A 23,980-nucleotide genomic window follows, 5' to 3' on the forward strand; every position below is an offset into this window, starting at 1 on the left:
GTCGAAGACAGGAAACTAGGCAACTTTAACCGATCGCTGTGGGATACAGCGGTATTTTTTAATGGTTATATGCAGGTCTCACTGTTTGCCTCGCAGGAACTGCGCGGGGTAGTGCGTATTTACAGTGGACTTCTTTGACTGCCAGCAGTTGACTCGTATATTCCAAGGCTGAAAGGATGCATTTGGGAACGAGATCGACGTGTCAACGGTTCGGATGGTCCCGTGAGCCCAACAAGGTTCAAATTATGCAGAAGGTGGTTGGGCATCACACGAACTATTGATATGCACGATCTTGCTTTTTTGTGCCCTTGTGGGAGGTGATCTATTCTGTACCCTTATAAGGGCACACGGTAACAGATCGCACTCGAAAACACAGAATTGAGATCCAACCCATTCTCTACAATGCTGATCAAACAGGTTCTGGCATCGGGTCTTCTGGCCCCTATTGCTTTGGCTACGAATATAGATACTGTTTTCACTGGTTTTGACAATCTTCACAAACGGATCAACTCCGCCCATGCCTGTCTCAAAGCCTTCAATGGCGGGGTCACACAGAGTTTGTACTGCGGTTTCGAGTTTTACAACCTCTTGACGACTACTAGCTCTGCGAGAAGAAACCTGGCAGATTTGGATTATGTCCCCGCGGACCAGGTCCAGACTTACTTGAACTACTACCATGATATTCGTTTGTCTGTTTCCGATACTTTGAGTACCGGAGCGTCAAAGGTATGGGAGTGTCAAGTTATTTCTGATTAGGATACTGTATGCTTACTATAATCAAGGTCCATGCTATGGACTCAGCGGGTCTGAAGATGTTTGCGGGAGTCATTATCCGGAACTTCGCCAGCGAAAGGACTATTTTCGATACCTTAACGAAACTAAAAATCCCGCTATCGAATCACTCGGAACTCGCTGGTCCTGTCGAGGGTCTTGGGGATGAGTTTGAAAAGACTCTTGCAGTCTTTGCTTGAACTCGCCGGCTGGATATGAGGGCAGATATTTGGCAGTAAACGTTGCGTGTGTTGTGAAACAAACACATAGTATTTAGCCTTATCATATTCATCAGTAGCTACGGTTGAGTAGACTTAGCTATATCTGAGTTTTATTAAACTATAGTCTTGGGCTTCCAAGACGTTTGATGTCGTTGTCTAGTTGTAAAACTGGTGGGCCGCGTGTAGCGCAGCACCAAAAGTCTAGAATATAATAAAAGCAAAGTGCCCCTAATTATCACACCGTAAGCTCACTGTCATCGTGCAATTAAAGGGAAAATGGATCTGAAGAGCCTGACACGAGTATATGTGGGATTACAATCCCCTCCCACCCTCCTCCCCTCTTGCGTCCCAGCCACGTCGATAGGGAAAAATGGCTCCACAAGTAATCCCTCTACACTCTAAGGACGATACGTGGATGAATCGAGGCATCGCCCTCGAATTCACCCTGTGTTTTGACCATGTCCTGGATCCAGAGCATCTCCGTTGGTCCCTGCATCGCTTGATGGAAATCGGGGACTGGAAGAAGCTGGGTGCTCGCTTACGTCTGAATGTACGTACTACATCGCAATTGCTTTGACTCTCTTCCGAGCGCTGATTGGGATGTTTGTATAGTCTACTGGCAAACTTGAATACCATATCCCCGAGAAATACAACGCAAAATGCCCTGGATTCACGTTCTCCACCGCCATGCATGATTCAAGTCTCGATGACCTGTCTTATTCAAAACTGCCACGCGCGACAAAATCCCCGACTGTGTTCCCTTTTACGACGGCAGATCTCGACAACCTCCTTTTCACACCCGATTCACCGAAACGGCTTGAAGACTGGATATGTGCAGATCGTCCACAGCTTGATATCCGCCTCGTAACCTTCCAAGATGCCACCCTGTTGAAGCTGGCATGGCTGCATACCTTTATGGATGCCTCTGGGCGCGCAAGCCTGCTCAACGCGTGGACCGCCGTTCTTCGCGGCTGCGAGGATGAAGTCCCGGCATTCTGTGGATTTTTGCAAGACCCCTTAGCAGATTTGGATGCGCAGCCTCTAATGGAGTGGTTCGTGCGGTCACGGTGGATGTTAGTGATTTTGCAATGGATTGGGCCACTGTTGCTCGTGATTCGGTGGATGTGGGAAATGATACCATACCCCAAGCACGAATTCCGAATGGTGTGTATTCCCGGGTCGGTCGTGACGCAGATGCGAGAGTCGGCCATGCAGGAGTTATCCGTGGGCGATGACGGCACCGGCAAAACACCGTTTGTGAGTGAAAGCGATGTCCTCGTGGCATGGTGGGCGCAGTGCATTATCCGATCCATCCGACCGTCACTGCAAACTCCCATTACGATCCTGAACATTTTCAACATTCGGCCTGTGTTTCCGAAACATTTCCCCGGGGGTACTGCCTATATCGGAAATGCATGGCTGACTGCACATACGATCCTTTCTTCTGCCCAGATGCTCGAGCGGCCTGTTAGTTATCTGGCTTCCAAGCTGCGGCACTCTCTTCTAGAGCAGCGCTCCAAAGACCATATTATGGCTTACGCAGCCGCTCAGAAAAAAGGCATGGACAAGGCTGGAGGTACACTTGCGTCGGCGATGGGTCTATCGAACATGTTAATTCACTGCTCGAACTGGCACCAGGCGAGGTTTTTCAACGTTGACTTCTCGTCTGCGGTCGTAGGCCCAGTTGATGAAAAGGCCCGGTCAGTTGGGAAACCGTCATTGATCGTACCAAACACGATGTACCGATGGCCCATGCTAATCAATACGGGTTCGGTAATTGGGAAGGATGCGGATGGGAACTGGTGGTTGACGTGGCACCTGAAAAGGGAGACGTGGAGAAACATTGAGAAGCAACTGGCTGAAATATCAATATAACCACAATGAGGTAATCACTGTATTTTCTCCCGAAGGCAACTGGAATAACCTTATATATCTGTGCCACATTCTTCCATGCAAGTGCCTTTTTCTTTAGCGTCGCTAGTCAACGACGTTCACATATTCGCGGCGGTAGAGAACATCGGAGTTAAGAGCAAGTTAATTTACCCGTTAGCCAAGGGTCTTGCAGGAACTCTTTGGCAGTTGCTCTCTCCTCGGGTATCCAGGTCAGTGCTCTTCGAATGAATCGAAGAAAGCCTGTGTTATCCTCCAAGCGGGTCTCCAGAGCTTCGATTGTCCGGTCGCATGGTATGGGTGCAAGGCCCAGCCATTTCCCTGTAGCAATGGTTAATATCGAGAGCAAGAAGCAGAAGCCTACTGCGGTCGTTTCTCCTTATTTACTCTATTGCAGGAGTAACATACCTTGCTCGTCCCAAAAATCGGCTTTCCTTTCTGGATTCCTGGCTAGGAACTCAGGGGGCGGCGGCCCCAGCGCGGCGATGAGTTGGGCCAGGTGAGCAGCGTCATAAAGATCGCCATCCTCATCACGGGCTGTAAACAGCTTTTTTGACTCCAGAAGGTCCCAAGCCTGCATCCATATTAGCCTGGGGCAAATAGGGCTAGATTTATGAATATTAACGATCATGTGATGACATACTGTAAGGCCAACGCTCCAAATATCGACAGGATAGCTCCATCCCACATAATGCAGTGTTTCCGGAGCGCGATATTCCAGAGGCATTATATCGCCACCGTGTGGTCCTGGTCCGATCCTGGCCTCGCCGAAATCCGATAGAAGCATGGGGCCTTCCTTAGGTCGCATCAGACGCGAGAGATAAATAAGCCGCGTTGGAGAGACCAGCTTGCGAGGCACCGGGGATGAGAATTCCCTTTCTTCGAAAGGTTTCAGCAGGTCGTTGTCATAGACGCCAAGGAGTAGGTTTCCAGGGTGCACATCTGTAGCGCGTCAGCAGGCAAACGGGACAAGAAATGGGTTGGATAGAAGCGCAGTACCAGTATGTACAACTTCTCCATGGGTATGAAGGAAATCCAATGCTTCAAGAAGCTCAATAATAGTACCCCTGACGAAGTCTTCATCGAATCCACCCCGTCGAAAGACCAACCTCATGTCACGCAAGCTCATTTGCGCAGGTTCGAAAACTAGAACAACATGTTTTCCTTGCGGACCAGTCATTTCAAAGGAATCCAACAATCTTCGTATATTACCTCGTCCTCGGTGTGAACTTTCTGCCATACGGCAAGCGACGTGATGATAAAAGGGAAGTTCACGGTGAACCAATGATGTATGGACATACAACTTCAGCGTAACATACTGATGATCTCTGTACACGTTAGCTGAGGGCCAAACTTAATATACAGACACTCACTTCAGATCCCTAGCCAGCCAACTAGTCGACGAAGTACCGAATCCGAGCTTTGCCATTATTTGATAGCGATTTTGAAAAACCTCTCCTAGCCGAGCTGGATAGAATCGGCCAACCTGATAATCAGGCAATTCCTCCTCTTCGACTGGTTGATCGACCTCGATGGTTCTGAAACCTGTGGTAGGGAGCGTTCGAGGCTTTTCTGGGGGACTTGCCACCGTTCTTTTACCACCAGACCTTGTTGCAAATGACTTCAAGGAAGATGTGACTGCAGTCCATAGGGGAGGCATTCTGAATTTCTGAAACAAGGCGGCGTGGATACACACCCCGTGGCGCCTCGAGTTTGACCGTAAGCCAATTGTAAGAGTAGATGTTTGACTAAAGAAAGATGCCATCGTCGGAAGGCATTGTCTAAGTGACTAGGCTGTGCATGACCAGATTTAAAGTGGTGTTGTCGAACGCGTCGCGAATCCGCAATGCGGACTTGCGTCATCCCTGATTTACCCGCGCGCCTCGCTGGCGGCTGGTATTAATATGCTATACTCTGTGCGCGAAAGATCGTGCTACCCCAGCTTCCCATATGGTTAAAAAGGGAGTAGAAAAGGAGGTATACCGGCGGAGGAATTTCCAGGGACAACCTATAGTTTCCAAAAGCTATTCCTTATATAAATAACGTCGGAATACCTAGAAATCAGGCTTAGGATAAAAGGCTTTGAATTCATCTTATTCATCGGTATCGGCATTAACTAATGTATACCACCGTTGTTCTATAGTGTCCTATAGTGTACTAACTTCCTCCTAGAACCTTCCAAGTGGGATAAAAGGTTCCAGGAGGAAGTTAATACACTATAGGACGCTATAGAAAAAAAAGGTAACGATCGTTCACAGGGGGGGGGGGAGCATTCCCCAGGCAGGTAGGCTAGCAGATAGGATAGTAGGCTGGCTGGTAGATAGGATAGTAGGGTAGGTAGGCTAGTAGGCTCTAGGATAGTCTCGGTGGAAGGCATGGCGGTTAAAATATTGTTGAAAGTGATAAAAACCGGTTGTAAAAGTGCTGACTATGAGAAACCAGCATACAAATTGACGTTCCAAGGTTGACATACAGAGTTTTTATTTGTGTGGGGACTCGGCTAACCCCAGCAAACTAGCCCTATACAAATCATGTGATTTACGGGTACATAGCTTCATAAGATCAGATTAAAGCCGGGGGAGGGTCAGGCCGATCACAGAATGTTGTACTAGGTAGTTATAGATGATTTCCAAGGTTTATCAGAACCTTCCAAGGTTGGAAGTAGGACAGCCAATCCACGGTAATTGCGCGGTGGGTCACCCCCGCATTTGAGGAGTCCCCGTTCGGCCAATGCCAACGCTAAGATAGACAGGTGCAATGCTTATCACGAGACCTATGGGCTTTTTAAGTCAGGTATCGGTAGGTGACCTCAGGAGCTACTAGGTTACCTTACTATGAAAGGACCATATACACTACTAGACCCCTTCCATTTGCACCATGTCAACCTCAACCTGGAAGTCCAAAGCCCGAGTGCGCACCCGCACCGGCTGCTTTGAATGTCAGCACTAAATACAACCCGTGGACGCTTGGAGTGACTTAACTGACTTAAAATAGGTCGCAAACGCCGCAAGAAATGCGATGAGCAAAGACCAACGTGCCTAAGATGCGTCAGCCTTGGCTCTACCTGCACTTGGCCCACAACTACCACCCAGCTCATGGACGGCCGGAGGCGTGAAAGACGTCAATGGAATCCTAAGTGCCCAGGTTTATCAAATGACGATAAGGCCTTGTATACACATTTTGCGACAACCGTGATGCCGCGGCTTGTGCGACCGAATTGTCCATCTGTGTACAGTGATCAATCGCACATACTCCGACTAGCCCAGGAATTCTCTCCGCTGATGGCCATTATGATAGCCATTGCAGCTCTTGACCTCGGTGATGATGTACTCGCAATGCAGCACTACCTAGACTCACTGCGCAGTCTGCAAGATTGCATAATAGATGCCCCCGGAACCGGGAACGAAGACGGCTTATTGGCAACTACGATATGCCTATGTGTGTTCGAAGTAAGATCCTTTCTTTCTTATTTACATCATAATTTGTGCGTCCACCAGGGCTAATACAAATCAAGAATGCCCGGTCAGATGTACCCCCAAATATCGGTCTACATGCGAAGGCTGCTGGCGAGCTCCTTTGGCGACGACGCCCAGAAGAGACCATCGAATCTCCTTCCCAGCCAGCGGTGATATTTCAACGCACTTGTGTGGAGTCGTTTCTGTACCATAGTACGCTTACGATGCTGTTTACCCCCTCTCTGGATGCGACAGCGGGCAACATACCTCTGTATTTGGCCTTTGCAGTCAATGATGGACAGAATGTTGCACAACCTATCTTGGATGAACCTTATCAGTTCTTCATCATGATTGCAAATGTGACCCGCATCGCTCGGTTAGCCCGCGAACTAAACCAAGAAGAACGCCAGATGTGGACACGCCTTCAGAGTGACATGCTGCAATATGAGCGCCAGGATGATACCAGTAATCCCATGAGGAGGCTCTACTCACGAGCTGTCCGAATCTTGCTGCTTAAGAAAGATCATATGCGAACAACGTCAGAAAGAATATCCGAAATTAATTCCCTCTTGCGCGAAGGACTGAACATCTTGGAGCCGATAGACATTCCAAACTGCCTACTCAGTTATGCTCTATGGCCTGTGGCCGTGCTCGGTGCTGTTGCGGTGAATGCATATGAACAGCACATTATAAACAGCAAGGTTACCCCATCGGCTCGCTTGAGACGCGGGCAGGCAGTACGATTGCAGGAGCGACTGATGAATGTTTGGGCCTCGCCACGGGAACCCGAAGACATACTGCCGCTACAACAATTACAGTTATTGATGGAACCATCCTGAAACGACAGAGTATCATTTGCTACCTAATGGACCTAAATATCACTTGGCCAAAACTTCCTCCACAATCAGCGCATGCTGGATCAGCGTCTCGTCTCTCTGGCGACGACCGATAAGCTGCACGTGGCAGGGTGCATTTTCGACCTCTTTGGGAAGATCTGAGCTCAGTCAGCATATGTGATTGGGATGTATCCGGGATAAGCCTTACAAGGAGGATAATAGTTCACGTCGCGCACGAACTCGGCATCAGCGGTCTCCTGGGAGGAGCCATAGGGAATGACACATGCGGGATACTGGTCTTTGGGTTAGTGTAAATATTCACAAATGATACAAGGAAAACATACATCAACCACATTAGCAAGAACTGTGTATACTGGGACACCATAGGTGTCATGAGGGACTGCTGTGGTCTGATATCCCGGTCCGATAATCACATCCAGGTGGTTGTCGAGGAACACGCGGCGCATTTTAGCCGCGATCTCTGATTTAGAGGCGTTCAAGTCAAAGAATTCCCGCAAATTCGGTTCTTCTCCTTTTCCTTCCATGTCGAACGTAAATTGCAGAGACGGGATCGGGGGCTCGCCAGATTTCCGGATATGCTGCAAAGCTGTTTGGTCCGGGTCAATACGAAAGAAGCGGAATGCCAGGTCCGCAGCAGCTCCCACGAAGTCAATTTGTTTAGATAGATCCACAATGTGATGACCAGCATTTCTTAGCTTCTCGATGGCCATTGCGAGAGTGCGCTGCATATTTGGGTGCAATGGAGTTTGGGGATCTTCCGGCAAGACCCCGATTGTGAGCTGCGTGGGTGCTTTCACGGGCTGCATCCAGGGGAATCCTAGAGCCATGTCGTCCATATCATCGGAAGGTGCATCGAAGACCACTCGGAGAAGCATGTCTGCGTCGCGAACAGAATGGCACAGTGGCCCTGCGCATGGAGCAATCCCGGCCATCCCTGGTCTACCTGCGCTCGTCTGTCCGGCATAGGGCACGCGGCCGATACTAGGCTTGAAGCCCACGGTACCGCAGCAGAGTGCTGGAATGCGAATCGATCCAGCAATATCAGTGCCAATTCCTAGGATGGATCCACGCATCGCCACCAAAGCTCCTTCGCCTCCACTGCTGCCACCAGCCGTGAGGGTACTTCGGTGTGGGTTCCGCACACGTCCAAAGACATTGTTGTGGGAGTCCGCCGTCATCATTGTCTGGGGCACGTTGGTCTTCACGTACAGCACTGCCCCTGCTTCCAGAAGGATATCTACCAAGACAGAGTTCTGGGTGACAGGCTCACGATCCAAGAAAGAGGCAAATCCAAGAGAGGTCGGTACACCCTTGATGTTGAAGGTTTCCTTCATACTAATCGGAATACCGTGAAGTGGTCCAACAGGTTTTCCAGTAGACTTGATATGTGCGTCCAGCTCTTGCGCTCTAACAAGAGCCTCAGAGAACATAGTCTCCGTCAAGCATGAAGTCAACTGCTGCGCAATGGCAGCACGCTTGCAAAAGGCGGTGGTCACCTCAACGGCGCTGAGCTCTTGAGCAGCGAGCTTGACTCGTAGCGAGGTTGCATCAGGCAGCTCAGTAATGGCGAGCTCTTCTTTGCTAAGGATGCCACACTTCGAGGGAACATCGAGGATATCCAGCTCATTATTGTCGACTTGCTGGAGAATCTCTGTTGCAAGTCGCCATTCAGTGGGAATCTTAGCGTCTGCCTCGGCTTGTTTGGCAGCACACTTGTCTTGCCAAGTAAGATTGGTCATATTGTCCAGCTTTCCGAAGATGACTTGGGGTAAATGGGCGATGAACGATGTGGAGGCGATCGATTGCAAACGGTCGAAAGTGACAAATAGGAGAGCGGGGAAGCAAACGCAGGAATCTGATATTCAGATCGAGATTGCGGACATCCGTCACATTTATACCCCGTACTCCCGAGGTCCGGTGCGGAGTGTGGGGGATAAGCCAATCAAATACTTTTGCGCCGACAAGGTAGCCCTGGAGGGTTCATCCGGCACACGGCAGATGCATCGGGCTGCGGCTATGTTTTATTTTTGTTGAAGTCGCATAAAAGAGCAATAATCACCATGAGCGATTAACTATTCGAAGCCTTCAAATCCAAGGACAAGAATTGACCATGGCTACACCATCCAAGAGCGCAGTCCAAACGGCCATCGACCAATATATTGATAGTTTAGCAAAGCCATTACGCATGCTAAATCAGAAGGTAAGTTCCCGGCTCTACGTAATATATTCTTTCTCACAATGAATCATAGATCCACGAAAATCCAGAACTGGCGTACGAGGAACACATTGCCCACGACGCCATCTGCGACTTCCTCCAATCCCAGGATATCCAGACAACGCGCCACGCCTATGGCCTCAGCACCGCTTTTGAGGCCAAAGCTGGCAATGGAGATGGTCGCTGTGTGAACTTCAACGCCGAGTATGATGCACTCCCCGGAATTGGCCATGCATGCGGTCACAACCTCATTGCAATTTCCAGCATTACCGGCTTTTTAGCCTTAGCATTTGCCATTCGCCAATTTGGTATTCCTGGCCATGTCCAGCTCCTGGGGACCCCGGCCGAAGAAGACGGCGGCGGAAAAATTGATCTGATTCGCTCTGGGGCGTACGAGAAAGCCGATGTGTCATTGATGATGTATGACAGTCCCGTCGTGTCGACACCAAAAAGCAAGTTATAAACCGACTAACTGGCGCAGTCATCCATTCTCCGAGGAAGAATTCAGTAAAGACGTTCTTGGTATCGCCGGTCGCTCGTCAATTGCCTGCTACGACATCACAGCAGTCTATCGCGGCGTCAGCGCTCATGCTTCTGCCAGTCCATGGGAAGGAGTCAATGCCCTTGATGCCCTAGTCATGGCCTACAACAGCATCTCCATGCTACGCCAGCAGATGAAGCCTGATGAACGAGTTCATGGCGCAATTCTCGAGGCGCCCACCGTTACCAACGCAATTCCCGAGCTCACGCGCACCAAATATTCGATCCGCAGTCCGACAGTGAAAGGCGCAAGGGCATTGGGAGACCGCGTACGGAAGTGCCTGGAGTCAGGTGCTCTTTCCAGCGGGTGTACAGTAGAGCTGGAGGAAAATCAAATGTTTGCCGATTTGGTTGTGAACCCTCCCTTATGTGAAAGCTTCCAGGAATGTATGCGCGAGCAAGGAGAACGCATATTGGCCTACGATGAGATACAGATTCCAGGGTCCACTGATCAGGGGAATGTGTCGCAGCTTATTCCGGCCCTGCATGGCATCATTGGGATCCCGGTAAGTGATGGGGCTAAGAACCATACGCGGCAGTTCACTGCGGCAGCCGGCACGAGCGTTGCACACCAGAGAATGGTCACTGCTGGAAAGGCCATGGCGGTAACCGGGTGGAAGCTGCTGGTGAATGAGGAGTTCTATGGCAATGTACGCAATGCTTTTACCGAAGCGAGCGGCCGGACCAGGACTCGTTCGTAGGCCTTCCCCGGTTTGTCTCCACAATCTCCGCGACCATGGGTAAGTGGGGCACGTTGATAGCCAATCAGGGGTAATTGCGCTGCGGGACGAACAACCTTGGAAAACTTTCCCCAGATCTTGGTATCATTTGAGTTCATAGGTACATAGCAGGCATCCGTGAATGTATCACCAATGTATGTATCTGTATCTATGTTGGTACTGACGGATGGGAATAAACACAAAAGACATTATAAATACCATGATATCTCTCCCTGTCCGATACTTTTCATCCTAACAGTTTGCCTACAATCATGACATCTGTTGACCCCAAGACAAAACCATCATGTCCCCCAGAGGAACCGAAGCGAGAGATTTCTCTAGGGAGCATCACCAACGTCACCCCTGAGGAGTCTCGCCGAGTACGAAGAAAAGTTGATTTCATCATTCTACCAATACTTGGATTCTGTTACTTTCTCCAGTTCCTGGACAAACAAACACTGAGCTATGCCAGCTTGTTGGGAATGATTGAAGACACGCACCTAGAGGGCACACAATTCTCATGGACAGCCTCGGTGTTTTACTTTGGATATATTTTCTGGTCGTACCCAGCAATGTACCTGTTGGTGCGTTTGCCAATTGGAAAGTACTTAAGTGCCACAGTGTACGTATTGCCTCGCTTCTGAGCTTCTGTGAATCCAGACAGAGGAACCATACTAACAATCCACATTCTATAGACTCCTCTGGGCCGCTGTCCTGATGTGCCATGCAGCCTGCCACAACTTCACAGGCCTGGTCATCACCCGATTCTTTCTCGGTGCCCTCGAAGCATCCATTGCCCCAGGATTCTCCCTTATAACTGGCATGTGGTACACACGACGCCAGCAGCCTCTCCGGTACGGGCTGTGGTTTGCCGGTGGTTCCATAGCCTCCTTGTTCGGAGGTTTGCTTTCCTACGGTATCGGACACCTTGACAGTGGCCTAACTGCGTGGCAATATTTGTTCCTTATTTTCGGCGCCGTGACTGCTCTATGCGGGATTATAATGCTTGCCTTTCTCCCGGACACACCGTCCAAAACCTTCTGGTTGACCCCCGAGGAGCGATCTACCGCAATAAACAACGTCACGGCTGATGACCAGGCCGGCACAAAGGGCTCCTACAAGATGTCGCAGGTAGTGGAAGCCCTGAGAGACCCGGTGACCTGGTTCCTAAGTCTGTATACCTTCTGCGTGAACATCGCCAACGGGGGGCTGACAGCCTTTGGGTCGCTTGTTGTGCAAGGATTCGGATACGAAGGTCTTCAAGCCCTCTTGATCCAAATGCCCACTGGCGGTGCCCAGCTATGCTTCGTGATCATAAGTGCCGTGCTGTGTTCGTCAATTCCCAACATCCGCACGCTGACTATGATGGGACTTACGCTCACCAGCCTGCTGGGAATGGTGCTCATGTACGCTCTGGAGGATAGCAATCAAGCTGGCCGCATGGCAGGTTTCTGTCTCAGCCTGGCTTTCTCGGCCAATATGCCGATTGCCATGTCTTTGGTCACTAGTAATGTGCGCGGGTTCACCAAGCGGGCAGTGGTCAATGCAAGTCTTTTGGTGATGTATTGCGTGGGAAATATCGTTGGTCCACAATTCTTCAGTGTGACTGAGGCACCGAGGTATAGGAAGGGTATTACGGCTAGTCTGATTGGGTTTGGGCTGGGATTTTTCTGGGTGGTGTGTCTAAGACTGTATTTACAGTGGCAGAATAAGAAACGAGCCAGTGAAGTGGCATTGGATGTGCCACAAGAAGTGCTGCTTCTGGAGGATCGGACAGATTGGGAGACTCCAGGGTCTCAGTATGTTCTATAGGGAGACTGGAGGATACTGGCTTTTGTAGGAGTTGCATGGTGATAGTCAACTCTGTGTACAATTTTATTGTATATTCAGTCCATTCCCATCTAGCTAGGCCGTCGATTCTTGACCTGCGTATCCAGCGATGTCGGCATATACGAACGCGAAATGGCCTTAATTTCTTGGGCTTACGGCAATGTACGCTACGTCTTTGTCGAAGTGAAAGTGGTGCGACTGAACTTGCAACTGTTATCGTAAGCAACCGGTTGTCATCAAGAATCGGGCTGGGACCGGGCCGGTGGCCATGCCAATCAGTGCTAATTGCGCTCGCGCCGCAGAGTCAGGAGACGCGATAACACCTAGAGCCAAGAAGCCACATGAATTATCTTTGTGTGGGATAGAGAAGGATTCAGTTATTGGGCAAACCTATGTCTAACGGGTCTCAAATACGGTAGTCCATAAGCCTCTTGAACCCCAGCCTCTATCTCTGGAATTGGCATTTCATGGGCAAATTCGGGAGATATTTTCGCTCTACAACCTGTTCCGCTTCGGATATTCGATCAACCAGTCCTACACATACCTGATATTGATATGTCAAAAGGGGCCCGTTTGAGGCATCAATTTCATAGGTCATCAGATTCTAGAATTACATGCTGAGCACCCACCACCCCCCCACCCCAACCCAACAGCCTTTGTACTCTGTACTGGGAATTGCCCTCCCTTCCTGAATTCTACCCTACAACTCCATGACTTACACCAGCCTACCCGGGCTCCCGTCCGAGTCATGAGGATCGATCGCATTATACCTGTCTAATACCGACATAAAATCATACCGTCTGGTCAATTCAACAATGCAGCGCTTCTCCGCATCGACCGGGTTTTCTTATCCGCAAACTCACTCAACATAGAAATCTTTCATGGCATTGCATCCCACGCCCGTCGAAGATGGTACAGTTTACCATAGTCGGGAGATGATATCCGTTCGCTCTATTGAGCTCACATGCTAGCGTTCCTGATCGCCTGGAAACCACCATGGTCCGCTGGGTCATATACGGAAAATGATACGCGAGAGAACGCTCTGGGGGAAACCGAGATGTCGCTGCAAGGCCGAAGATTAGCATTGGGCTGCCACTTATGTATAGCGAGATCGGACGGGGCCAGTGGATTGAAAAGGAGGTGCATGATTTCGTCTACGGTGAAGGGCCAACTCCGTTCTTTGATAATTGTCGTTGTGATACTCCGTATGGAGTTAGAATTCTGAAGGATGTATCTGAGCCTGATTTTGAACGCCCGAATGTGAATTGGGACGATATGATTGAAATGGGCATTACCAAAGAGGATGATTTTAATGCTCCACAGCAATACTAACCTCTAATAAGCAGTCGGCTAAGTTAGCCATCGACCTTCGGTATCTGGTCATGATATCCAAATAGACGGATTAATGCAAATCCGTTACGAATACGGACTAAACAATTAGTCTTAAGGTTTATAGTGCTGGACAATGAGCGCAACCCCCCGCAATAATGTTATCTATCCCTAGTACCTTCCCGCCTCCAATGCCTTGGCACTGTAACCTCAGCCGTGATGTTATCAAGTGCCGTCGGGGTTCCGCCTGCAGAACAATAGCCGGCCCTATGAAATTGCTTCCCCCTCTGCCAAGTGCAGCAAGCCAGGCTCTTGGCTTACCCCTCGGGCCCCTGCCAATCACGCACCATTGCACTCTATCGTCGCGTGATGGTCACAAACAATATGAAGAACAGGTATAAAAACACCGTGCCTACCCCGGGATGGGTATCAATCCACGCATTACTTAACAATGAAGTGGTCTTTGTTGATAACCCACCTGTCTGTGGCCTTTGCTGAAGCTGGTCGGAGGAAGCCCCTTGTTTCACCGGTATGTATGCATGATGTATCCCCACCATCGTTATCAAGTAGTCTAACTTATTAGGATGAATTCCCCTCTGCCATTCGGTTGAAGGACCTCCTGAAGGGGACCCAACAGCTTGAGGATTTCGCTTATGCGTATCCCGAGCGTAACCGTGTCTTTGGCAGTGCAGCACACAATGATACTGTTGACTACATTTATCGCGAGTTGAAGAAGACTGGCTACTATCATGTGTGGAAACAGCCACAAGTGCACACATGGACTACTGCAAAGACCTCCCTGACGTTCGATGGCGAGTCCATCGAGGCGACTGCCATGACATACAGTCCCAGCGCTGATGTTACTGCGGAGATGGCAGTGGTCTCGAACCTCGGATGCAGTGCATCAGACTATCCGAGTGGGGTGGCTGGTGGAATTGCCCTAGTCCAGCGTGGAGAATGTAGTTTCGGAGAAAAGTCGGTTCTGGCTGCTGCGGCCAAGGCGTCTGCGGTGATCATCTATAACAACGAGGCAGGGCCTGTTAGTGGAACGCTGGGTGGAGTAACCAATGAACTCGGCCCTTATGCCGCCATTGCTGGAATCTCCGATGTCGATGGCAAGACTCTACTCGATGCGGCAGCGAAGGGCGCCGTCACTCTGTCTGTTTCGATAGACAGCAGAGTCGAGAATCGCACCACGTTCAACGTGATTGCCGAGACAAAGGGTGGTGATCACAATAACGTCGTCTCACTAGGAGGTCACACCGACTCAGTCGATGCCGGTCCCGGTATCAACGATGATGGCTCTGGTGTCATCAGCAACCTCGTGGTCGCAAAAGCGTTGACGCGATTCTCTGTCAAAAATGCCGTGAGGTTCTTCTTCTGGACGGCGGAGGAGTTCGGCCTGTTGGGTAGCGAGTACTACACCTCGCACCTGGATGCTGATGAGCTAGCGAAGATCAGGCTGTACCTCAACTTCGATATGATTGCCTCACCCAATTACGCACTCATGATCTATGATGGCGACGGAGATGCCTTCAATCAGACTGGACCAGCGGGTTCCGCTGAGATCGAGGCTTTGTTTGAAGACTATTACAAATCCAAGAAGCTACCGTATATCCCAACCGCATTCGATGGCCGCTCCGACTATGATGGTTTCATCTCTCGTGGGATTCCCGCCGGTGGCATTTTCACTGGTGCTGAAGGCGCCAAGACCGAAGAAGAGGCGAAACTGTTCGGAGGCGAAGCAGGCGTAGCCTACGACGTGAATTATCATGCTGCCGGGGATGACTTCAAAAATCTCAACCACGAGGCATTCCTGATTAATTCAAAGGCTACTGCTTTCGCTGTTGCAAAATACGCCAATAGCCTTGCTTCGATCCCCCGACACAGTGCAACACCCACCAAGCGGGTGGTCAAGAAAAGAGCACCTCGGTCGCATGCGCACACTAAGAACACTGGATGTTTCCATTCTCTGGTCGAGATTTAATAGGTGAACACACCTATTACTGAATATGTACCTAGGTGGCTAGGTGGTCACCAATGTTGTTATATAAGTATTCAATTCTGTCCGTCTCTTCACTGATTACAATTGTCGTTAACGACGAGTACCTCATATACTCTGTCAAATATGGCATTCGGCGTTGTGATTTCAGTTCACACGAGTAGAGATACGTAGTAGGCACACAAATAGTACATATTTTGAGGATGTATTTGTATAGTATCGAAAGTATAGGTATGATCCTATAGGAAACGCCTAGCGCGGGAGACTAGACATGGTAATGTAGTATGGACCTCGGGACACAAAATGGCTCCCCAGTGCTATTCCTGAGGAGTCAACGCTCCTCTTATGCAAATCTGTTGAGGCTACTAAGGAGGACTGCTAGTGAGATGAACTAGCATGGAGGGAAAATCGGGAAGAAGATGCGTGCTATGAATCTATGGAAAAACAGGCTGTATATGAAGCCTGTGCTAACAAAGGAATGGCAAACTGACATAGCAAAGGCTCAGTCTGCACAAAGGGACAAAGGCATAAAGACATACCATGCATGTCACATCATGTATGTCAACACACCCCCCAGACTGAGCATCAAAAGCAAAAATCAATCTAGTTCGCATAGTAAAAATCATAGTAAAATGCATAGTAAAAATTGTAGTAAAAAACGTAGAGAAAGACGTAGTAAAAAGCAACTTAGTATGACAATTCAACCCGTCTTTTCCTTCTTGCTAACTAGCAGTTTTCGAAGCCTTTCGAAATCGACTTTTAGCAGTGCTTTTGTTAAAGCATCTGCCGGATTTTCCTTGCTGTCGATAAGCTGGATCTCGATCTGCTTCTCTCTCTAAGCGTGTTTCACGAATTGATATTTGACATCCAACCATTTACTCCCTTTATTATAGGAGTCCTTCTTTAGAATAGTAACGGCATTGTCACTGTCCGTATAAATTAGAATTAGCTTCGTGTCATCCAGTAAACGTAGCTAGATAAGGATCTTTTTCAAATAGAAAGCTTCTCGCACTACTCCGTCGAGAGCAATGTATTTAGCAATAGTGCTTCCTATAGCAACAATGTCTTATTTCTATAAGCTCTATGAAACTAGCGCTCTAGTATAGTAAAAGATATATACTTCGGTGGATTTCCCATCTTCGCAGTCGTTAAATAAAGAGTCGATATAGCCAATCAGTGTTGAATTGGATTTTACTAGTTGTATCCTATAGCTAGGTGCGCCTTTCAGATAGCGTAGTAGTTAGGAAAGGGTATCAAGGTCTTGCTTCCTAGGATTTGCAGTTCTTCTCTACAGTCTGTTCACAGCAAAAGCGATATCGGGTCTTATGCGTATGCCTAACTAGGTAACCTTGCCAATATCTTCTCTAAAAGCTGCTTTTTCGGAGGAAGAGACTATTTCCGAGGAAGAGACTATATCAGTCTCTATTGTAGAGAAAGGTGGTTAGTAGGACGACTTTATAGGCAGGTATATTAATAAAACCCTACCTAGACTCGCTATCTATAGAAAATCCTCTAGGTATATAGCTTAGTCGATAAAAATAGTCGATAAATCTCGTGTTAGACTGCTTCCTAGAAATCTCGCTAGCTCACCAACTACCTTAATCTTGAAAGTGATATTGTCTTTAAACTATTGGATTTGTCGTTTATCCAAAGCTACGCTCAATATATCGTTAATATAGAGCAAAAGCTAGAGATCTCTCTCTCTATAGGTGAAAATACACCTTTTATCCGGAAGCTCTTTAAAACCCAGTCTTTTTAGCTCTTCTTTTAGTGTTTCGTACTATAAATTTGCTAATTGCCGAAGTCCGTATAATGCTTGTTTTAGCATATAGACTTTGCTAGCTCCTAATTGGTCCAGCCGGAAAGACTTGCTTGATCCTAATTTGTCTGAACGGAAAGAGGATTTAGACGTCGAAGAAGGATCACCTTAGGACAACGTCGAAGGATCACCTTAGTAGTATCCGGTTAGCGGTCTTATAAAAATGCACCTCTTATCAATGAGTGCATTAAGATATATAGTGGTATAGTCAATTTATTCCTATTGTATATTTCGGATAGCAACTATAGATAGAAAAAGTCTGGTACTTTCGGGTCTCGCAACCGGTGCGTAGGTTTCGTCAAAATCGAATCCTAGTCGCTAGCGGTTGCCATAGATAACCTATCTAGCTCTCATTTCTATAATAAAATCCTCCTTGTTATATTTGAGGTCGTAAACCCACTTTCCTAGTAAGATAGTGCTTCCTTTCGGCGGAGTGTTGACTAGCTAGTAAGCTTACGCTACTTCCAATTTGGTGATCTGGTTGTTTATAGTATCCTACTATAGATCTTTCTCCGGGGAATTTAGCGCTTCCTTATAGTTGCGGGGGATCTTCACTTGCTATATCTTTAGACCTTCCGGGATAGTAGCAAAAGCAATACTAATAGCGGATAAAGCTCTACTATATTAATCCTAGTCTTCGTTATTAAACCTTCTTAGTGGAATTCCTACTATCTGCTATATTGATCTCTGTATAGCAGCTAGCTACGGTGTAGGAGTAGCTGTAATTAGATCCGGAGAAGAGGAATCCTATCTCTCTCTCTCTAATAGAGAAGGGATAGAGGTAGTCCGTGCGTTTAGTGATAGAGTCTATAAACCTATTATTGGAGCTTTCCCTTTCTCCGCCTATATTAGTGTTGTAAAGAGAGTATTTTCTTCGTCTTCAATTTCTTCTACACGTGAATCCAATGGCGGTAGATGAACTAGTTGTTAAACCTTGCTAGTAGTGATAATAGGCGAACTAACACCTCTCTAGGGGGGGAGGTGTATTAATGGTTTTACCACTAATAATAATCTCTCTATTATCATAGTGTGGAATACCCTATTTTTGCTCCTAGAAGACAATATCCCTATATCTGGAAACCTTCTTCGTTTTAGGATTATAAATCCTATAGATATAACCGTTGTCACTCTCGTATCCTACGAGGTGGCTAATCTACGCTCTAGCTTCTATCTTCTGGCTTTAAACGCGCTTTTCCTTCGGGATATAAATATATACCTTTGTATACTATACTCGAAGGAAGGAAAGAGAGACATTCTCCGGGGATCTTATATTCAATGATTTCCTCTATGCCATAATAGGTGCTTGTTAGTCTAGTTTCTTCAGTCGGTTAATGATATATATAGCTATATTAATAGCTTCTAGCTAGAGCTCTTATAGTACACTAGCATCGATTCTCATAGTGCGTGTAATTTATAAAAGATAAAACCTAGAGAACTCGGAAACACCGTTTTGCTTATATATATAGGGTGCTAACAAAGTGACTATTATATATATTGATTTGGCCTATTTAGCAAAAACAGAGAATTCCGTGCCGCTATTAATTCTCCATTCCTACGGCTAGTATCCCATTTTCTGGCGTATTTCTTCGGCAAATTTCTGGAGAACTAGCGATATATCCGCTTTAGTAGCAAGACATAGTGTAAGACGGTATCTAGTTATATCGTCTGTAATGATTATAACATGATTTCTATTATATCTACTAGCGTTGTTCTTCGTATCTGGATTAAATCTAGGTGGAGATATAGGCTATAGATCAATATAAAATATATAGCCTACTCTAGTTGCTCTCGCTTGCTAGGAGCGAGACACAATTCTCTTTAATTTACCTAGTTTATAAGCTTCGCAATCATATCCTTCGTCGTCCTAGTGCACGTCATAACCTAGGTCCGCTTGGTTGATTTTTATAGTATAACTGCTAGTATAGCCTAGTCTCCGGTGTGTAAGCTCTGTAGAAATAATAGCTACACCGAGAGCTAGGGAAGCGAGTTGTAAAAAGGGGACTCGTTAGTGCATTCTAGTATAGCTAATAAGCTTATCGTATTTATTATATAAAGCTCTAGTTTTACTATTCCACTAGATTCCTAGCTGTTTTTCGGCGGTCCTAAGCGAAAATAGATTGTACTATCCACCCTTTTTGTACACGTAGTGGATGCTAATTTGATAGCAAGCTAGTGTTGTCCGGATAGCTACTTCCTAAGCTATATGTATAATGTCATCTCTAAGGTAGAGAGTCAAATTGATAATGCTATAAGTATCCGCTTTGACTTTCTTATTGCCGGAAGTCTACCATTCATATTCCTAGCCAGTTATATAGGCCTATATAGTGGAAAACGCAGTTTCGTTACTACAAATGTGCTCCGAAGCGCTAGTATCCAAAACCTATAGATAGCCTAGAGCTATAGTAGATAGCTGGATTGCAATAAGAGTATTCCCTTCTTTTTAGAGCGAATTAGGAGAGTCCACTATACCTACTTTATCCTCCCGGATAGTAGTCTCTACTATAACCTTCTCACTATATCGGCTCTCTACGATCACATTCTTATTAGAACTGCTATCTTTATAGCAGCTCTCTATCATAATATAAGAAGGATTAAAACCTTCTTTATAGGAAACTTCCGGTAGGTCTCTATCCTCTTTATCGCTATCGTAGTGTGTTTCCGCTATTATATAGGATAGGTTGAAAATTCTATCTAGAGTGTCGATATTAATAGATATTATAATAAACCTAGATCCAGATCCAGATCCGGTATCTAGTGTAGAGAGATTCGCCTAGCGGGTCCTATCGGTTTAGGATCCGTATATAGGCTAAATTTTGTCTTACTTGAATTTAGTGCTATTGGATGCTATATTTAGCGCACTTATCGATTTCTTTAGGTTATAAACCTATAAACCTAGCGAAGGAATCTAATCTAGGAAACGAAGATTAGGATATAGATAAAAACATTTGCTCACTCCGTGCCTCCTCTTGCTATAGTAAGTGCAATTTCCGTTATCACTTCTCTCTAGTTTGTGCGCTAGCCACTTCTTTATATACTCTTCGGTAGACACACCCTTTAGCGGCTTATTTATAAGTGTAGTGTTGTTATTAGTGTTCGAATTAGCAGCCGATATAGAAGGAGATCCGGATAGATTGGGAGATCTAGATAGATTAGCGCGCTTTTTGAAGGTAGAGAGAGCGAGAGAGTCTATATTGCTAGATTTAATATAGTCTAGAATAGTAGTACTATACCGATAAAAATCGATAATAGTAATTGTCTTAGTAGGTTTCTCTATAGCATTAAGCTCGTTGTCTTTTATAACGATAAAACCGCTTAGTTCTAGTATATCACTAAGCTCTGATAATATGGTTTCTAGAGCGTAGTATAGAGGAAGCTCTCTATTGAGATCACAGATAGCTTTATAACGAAGCTTTATAGTATAAATAAACTCCTCATTTATTATAAATTGACTCCGAGATAGCGTCTTAAAATTTCTTATAGCTACTTTCAAAGCACTATGACCTTTACCCTTTATATACTTCTTCAATTCCGTAAGAAAGTCGTCGGCGAAACCGATTTTTGATCCTCGAGCATTGATTTCCTAAACCAGGGTGTGGTCTATACTACTCGTTATCTATATCCTCACTTATAGGGAGAGAGTATGCCATTTCTCTCCATTTAGATCGTTAATAGCGGGCTATAGGATGTCGGTGTTAATCAGATTGTGAAGTTTGTGGCTCCGTAGGACCTTTTCCACTTAGTCTATCCAGTTATCGAAATCGGTTCGTTCTTTTAGCGGTGGGGTGAGTTTATAGAGGTTGAAACTCCCTACTTCCGGTAGACTAATAGCTTAGTCTATAACAATGATATCTTGCTTAGCATACTAGTCTCGGTCTACTAGTTAGTTGGAGGATTCAGCTATCTTAGCTAATGAAAAATGATTAATAATGAAGAAAGATCAATATAAATGTAGGTCTTAACGTGAGATCCTACAACAAGGTCTCTTTATTAAAAGAGATAAATGTAAATGCAGTTCTTAACGTGAGACACTATAACAAAGCTTCTTTGTCAAAAGAGATAGTACTACGGTGAGATACTCCCTTTATAAAAGTGATAAAGAAGTCAAAAATGCACCCCTCTTTGTCAAAGGGTATATACAAATCAAAAGGCTTTGAGAAGTGCAACCATACAAAATTCTCAAAGAAAAGGGAGAGAAATACTATCGTAGTATCCTCCAAAAGTGAGAGATATAGCCTCAAAGCTAGTCTCAAAAAGTGAGAGATATAGACCTTAAATCTATTCTCCCAATAAAGTAAGAAATAGCCTATCGTCAGTGCTATTCTTGATAGTGAGGCTCCCCCGCGGGGAGATGCTCATATAAAGTCTTTGATACAGCAAAGAGTTTACAGCAAAGGGGTAAAACGAGGGCCTCATAACCTGTTGAGGCTACTAAGGAGGACTGCTAGTGAGATGAACTAGCATGGAGGGAAAATCGGGAAGAAGATGCGTGCTATGAATCTATGGAAAAACAGGCTGTATATGAAGCCTGTGCTAACAAAGGAATGGCAAACTGACATAGCAAAGGCTCAGTCTGCACAAAGGGACAAAGGCATAAAGACATACCATGCATGTCATATCATGTATGTCAACAAAATCTAATATGTCCAGTTTTTTCAAATCATATTTCCTGTCATCCTAACTCTCATCATAATGTTCTTATATCTCCCCATAACCTTCTTTCTCAGTTCCCAATGGCTATCTACAAAGCACGTAGCGGTCCAATAGTGTATATGTATAGATTATAAGAACCTAGTCGCGCAGACCTCCGATTAGATCCAAAATCGCTCGTGCCACCTCTTCCGGACTTTCCTGGGGTGTCCAATGCCCAACCCCATCCACAAGCCGAAAGACACGCAGGTCAGCGCACGAAACCCCGTTCTTCATCTTCTCGATAGCACCAGGCTCCTGATAATTACCCCAGTCTAGCTTGCCCGAGACAAAAGCACAAGGCGGCTCGAGCTTCTTCCCAGCAAAGACGTCAAGATCCTTTGTGTACCGTCCTCCAGCAGCGGTCCGAACACGATACCAATTCAGCCCACCCTGGAAGCCCGTGCGACCATACTCACCCGCATAAACAGCGAGCTCCTCATCCGGCAACCACGAGTGCGAGGCCAGACCGTCGGACGGCTCATGCGCCATATCGCGCGCCACCGTTGCAGACATCGTCTCATTCAACGGCATGATATAATACCCAGGTAACTCAATCAGGTCAGCCGCAGACCACTTCCCCAGCGGATGTGGCCGATTCCCCGGCCACGAACCACTCTTTAGATGGAAGTATCCCCTCAAGAAGCGATGCATCTCGTCAGGCCCCAGGTCCGACATTTCAGGCCCAGCCTGCTTAGTCGAATAATACCACTTATAATGCTTACGGCCGAGCTCCGCAAGCGCGTCATGAATCCCCGCAGCAGCCGACCCCTCGACACCACCCGCCCCACCTGCGACCACCGTATCAGACCCAGACCCAGCCGTGGCATCCGCATTCGCCGTGTTGAACGGTAAATCCGGGGCACCATTAAACGGATGGCTCATGAGCACAACGCTCTGAAAGAAATCTGGCCGCATTAGGGCGCACATGGCTGCCGATACAGCGCCGCAGTCGTGGCCGGCGACGCAGCGCACGGAGCGGTAGCCTAGCGCGTGCACGAGGAGCACAATATCACGCACTAGGCTTGACAACGAGAATGTTGTCAGGTCGACGTCCTCATAGCTGCGTGTGTCCCAGCCTGTGGTGCGGCCAAAGCCGCGCTGGTCTGGGGCTACGGCGTAGAAGCCTGCTGCTGCTAGTTTGGGGAGCACACGACGCCATGAGTAGGCAATTTCTGGGAAACCATGGAGGAGGACGATTAGTGGTTTATTGTTGTGTGGGGTTTGACCGGCTTCTAGGATGTGGATATTTAGATCGTTGGTTTGGATGTTGCGGCTTGTTATGCCTTCAGGGAGGGGTAGAGGTAGAAGGGCCATTGTTGGGATTGGAAGCTGGATGGGATCTATGGGATATGTAGGAAAGGTATGAAGTACTTAAATAACATAACATACCAAGCAACCTTAGTTATGCCTGTAAACCCCATAATACGCTAAAAAGGGCAGGTCCACAAAGGCGGTAAAGTGTGTACCTGACCCATCAAAGTCATGACGCAAGTTCCTCTCCATCTCGGATCTGCCTGGATCTGGACTTTTTAGCTTTTTTTCTTTTCCTTTCTTCCCTTCCAGCTCTCGTTACCTGGCGTTCCCTTCCTATCTCCTTGTTCTTCACCGGTTCTAACTTGGTCGATCACTCCCGAGTTGCTCCC

General features: G+C 47.0%; 9 protein-coding genes across 9 annotated transcripts; 6 read left to right on the forward strand and 3 right to left on the reverse strand.

Annotated features, from left to right (window-relative positions):
• Positions 1 to 402: 402 nt before the first annotated feature.
• Positions 403 to 971, forward strand: N7525_008433 (uncharacterized protein; the record flags this gene model as incomplete). Its single annotated transcript, XM_002567121.1, has 2 exons — positions 403 to 726; positions 783 to 971. The coding sequence occupies 2 exons, from the start codon at positions 403 to 405 to the stop codon at positions 969 to 971; spliced, it is 513 nt and encodes a 170-aa protein (XP_002567167.1).
• A 391-nt stretch (positions 972 to 1,362) lies between these two features.
• N7525_008434 (uncharacterized protein) lies at positions 1,363 to 2,867 on the forward strand (the record flags this gene model as incomplete). Its single annotated transcript, XM_002567120.2, has 2 exons — positions 1,363 to 1,542; positions 1,605 to 2,867. The coding sequence occupies 2 exons, from the start codon at positions 1,363 to 1,365 to the stop codon at positions 2,865 to 2,867; spliced, it is 1,443 nt and encodes a 480-aa protein (XP_002567166.2).
• A 148-nt stretch (positions 2,868 to 3,015) lies between these two features.
• On the reverse strand, positions 3,016 to 4,542 carry N7525_008435 (uncharacterized protein; the record flags this gene model as incomplete). Its single annotated transcript, XM_002567119.1, has 5 exons — positions 3,016 to 3,203; positions 3,291 to 3,456; positions 3,526 to 3,824; positions 3,882 to 4,210; positions 4,256 to 4,542. The coding sequence occupies 5 exons, from the start codon at positions 4,540 to 4,542 to the stop codon at positions 3,016 to 3,018; spliced, it is 1,269 nt and encodes a 422-aa protein (XP_002567165.1).
• Positions 4,543 to 5,759: 1,217 nt separating this feature from the next.
• Positions 5,760 to 7,176, forward strand: N7525_008436 (Zn(II)2Cys6 transcription factor; the record flags this gene model as incomplete). The annotated part of the gene is made up of 3 exons (XM_061214392.1): positions 5,760 to 5,820; positions 5,877 to 6,331; positions 6,397 to 7,176. The coding sequence occupies 3 exons, from the start codon at positions 5,760 to 5,762 to the stop codon at positions 7,174 to 7,176; spliced, it is 1,296 nt and encodes a 431-aa protein (XP_061068823.1).
• A 39-nt stretch (positions 7,177 to 7,215) lies between these two features.
• Positions 7,216 to 8,933, reverse strand: N7525_008437 (putative general amidase; the record flags this gene model as incomplete). Its single annotated transcript, XM_002567117.1, has 3 exons — positions 7,216 to 7,331; positions 7,382 to 7,466; positions 7,518 to 8,933. The coding sequence occupies 3 exons, from the start codon at positions 8,931 to 8,933 to the stop codon at positions 7,216 to 7,218; spliced, it is 1,617 nt and encodes a 538-aa protein (XP_002567163.1).
• A 371-nt stretch (positions 8,934 to 9,304) lies between these two features.
• N7525_008438 (M20 family metallopeptidase) lies at positions 9,305 to 10,650 on the forward strand (the record flags this gene model as incomplete). The annotated part of the gene is made up of 3 exons (XM_002567116.2): positions 9,305 to 9,394; positions 9,444 to 9,829; positions 9,891 to 10,650. 3 exons carry the CDS (start codon positions 9,305 to 9,307, stop codon positions 10,648 to 10,650), a joined length of 1,236 nt encoding a protein of 411 aa, XP_002567162.2.
• A 290-nt stretch (positions 10,651 to 10,940) lies between these two features.
• On the forward strand, positions 10,941 to 12,480 carry N7525_008439 (uncharacterized protein; the record flags this gene model as incomplete). Its single annotated transcript, XM_002567115.2, has 3 exons — positions 10,941 to 11,048; positions 11,109 to 11,290; positions 11,364 to 12,480. 3 exons carry the CDS (start codon positions 10,941 to 10,943, stop codon positions 12,478 to 12,480), a joined length of 1,407 nt encoding a protein of 468 aa, XP_002567161.2.
• A 1,798-nt stretch (positions 12,481 to 14,278) lies between these two features.
• Positions 14,279 to 15,814, forward strand: N7525_008440 (M28 family metallopeptidase; the record flags this gene model as incomplete). Its single annotated transcript, XM_002567113.1, has 2 exons — positions 14,279 to 14,356; positions 14,411 to 15,814. The coding sequence occupies 2 exons, from the start codon at positions 14,279 to 14,281 to the stop codon at positions 15,812 to 15,814; spliced, it is 1,482 nt and encodes a 493-aa protein (XP_002567159.1).
• Positions 15,815 to 22,436: 6,622 nt separating this feature from the next.
• N7525_008441 (alpha/beta fold hydrolase) lies at positions 22,437 to 23,651 on the reverse strand (the record flags this gene model as incomplete). Its single annotated transcript, XM_061214393.1, has 1 exon — positions 22,437 to 23,651. One exon carries the CDS (start codon positions 23,649 to 23,651, stop codon positions 22,437 to 22,439), a length of 1,215 nt encoding a protein of 404 aa, XP_061068824.1.
• Positions 23,652 to 23,980: the final 329 nt, after the last annotated feature.

Source organism: Penicillium rubens (genome assembly GCF_028828025.1).
Source record: "Penicillium rubens strain IBT 27055 chromosome Unknown utg000003l_segment0_segment0, whole genome shotgun sequence".
NCBI lineage: Eukaryota > Fungi > Ascomycota > Eurotiomycetes > Eurotiales > Aspergillaceae > Penicillium > Penicillium rubens.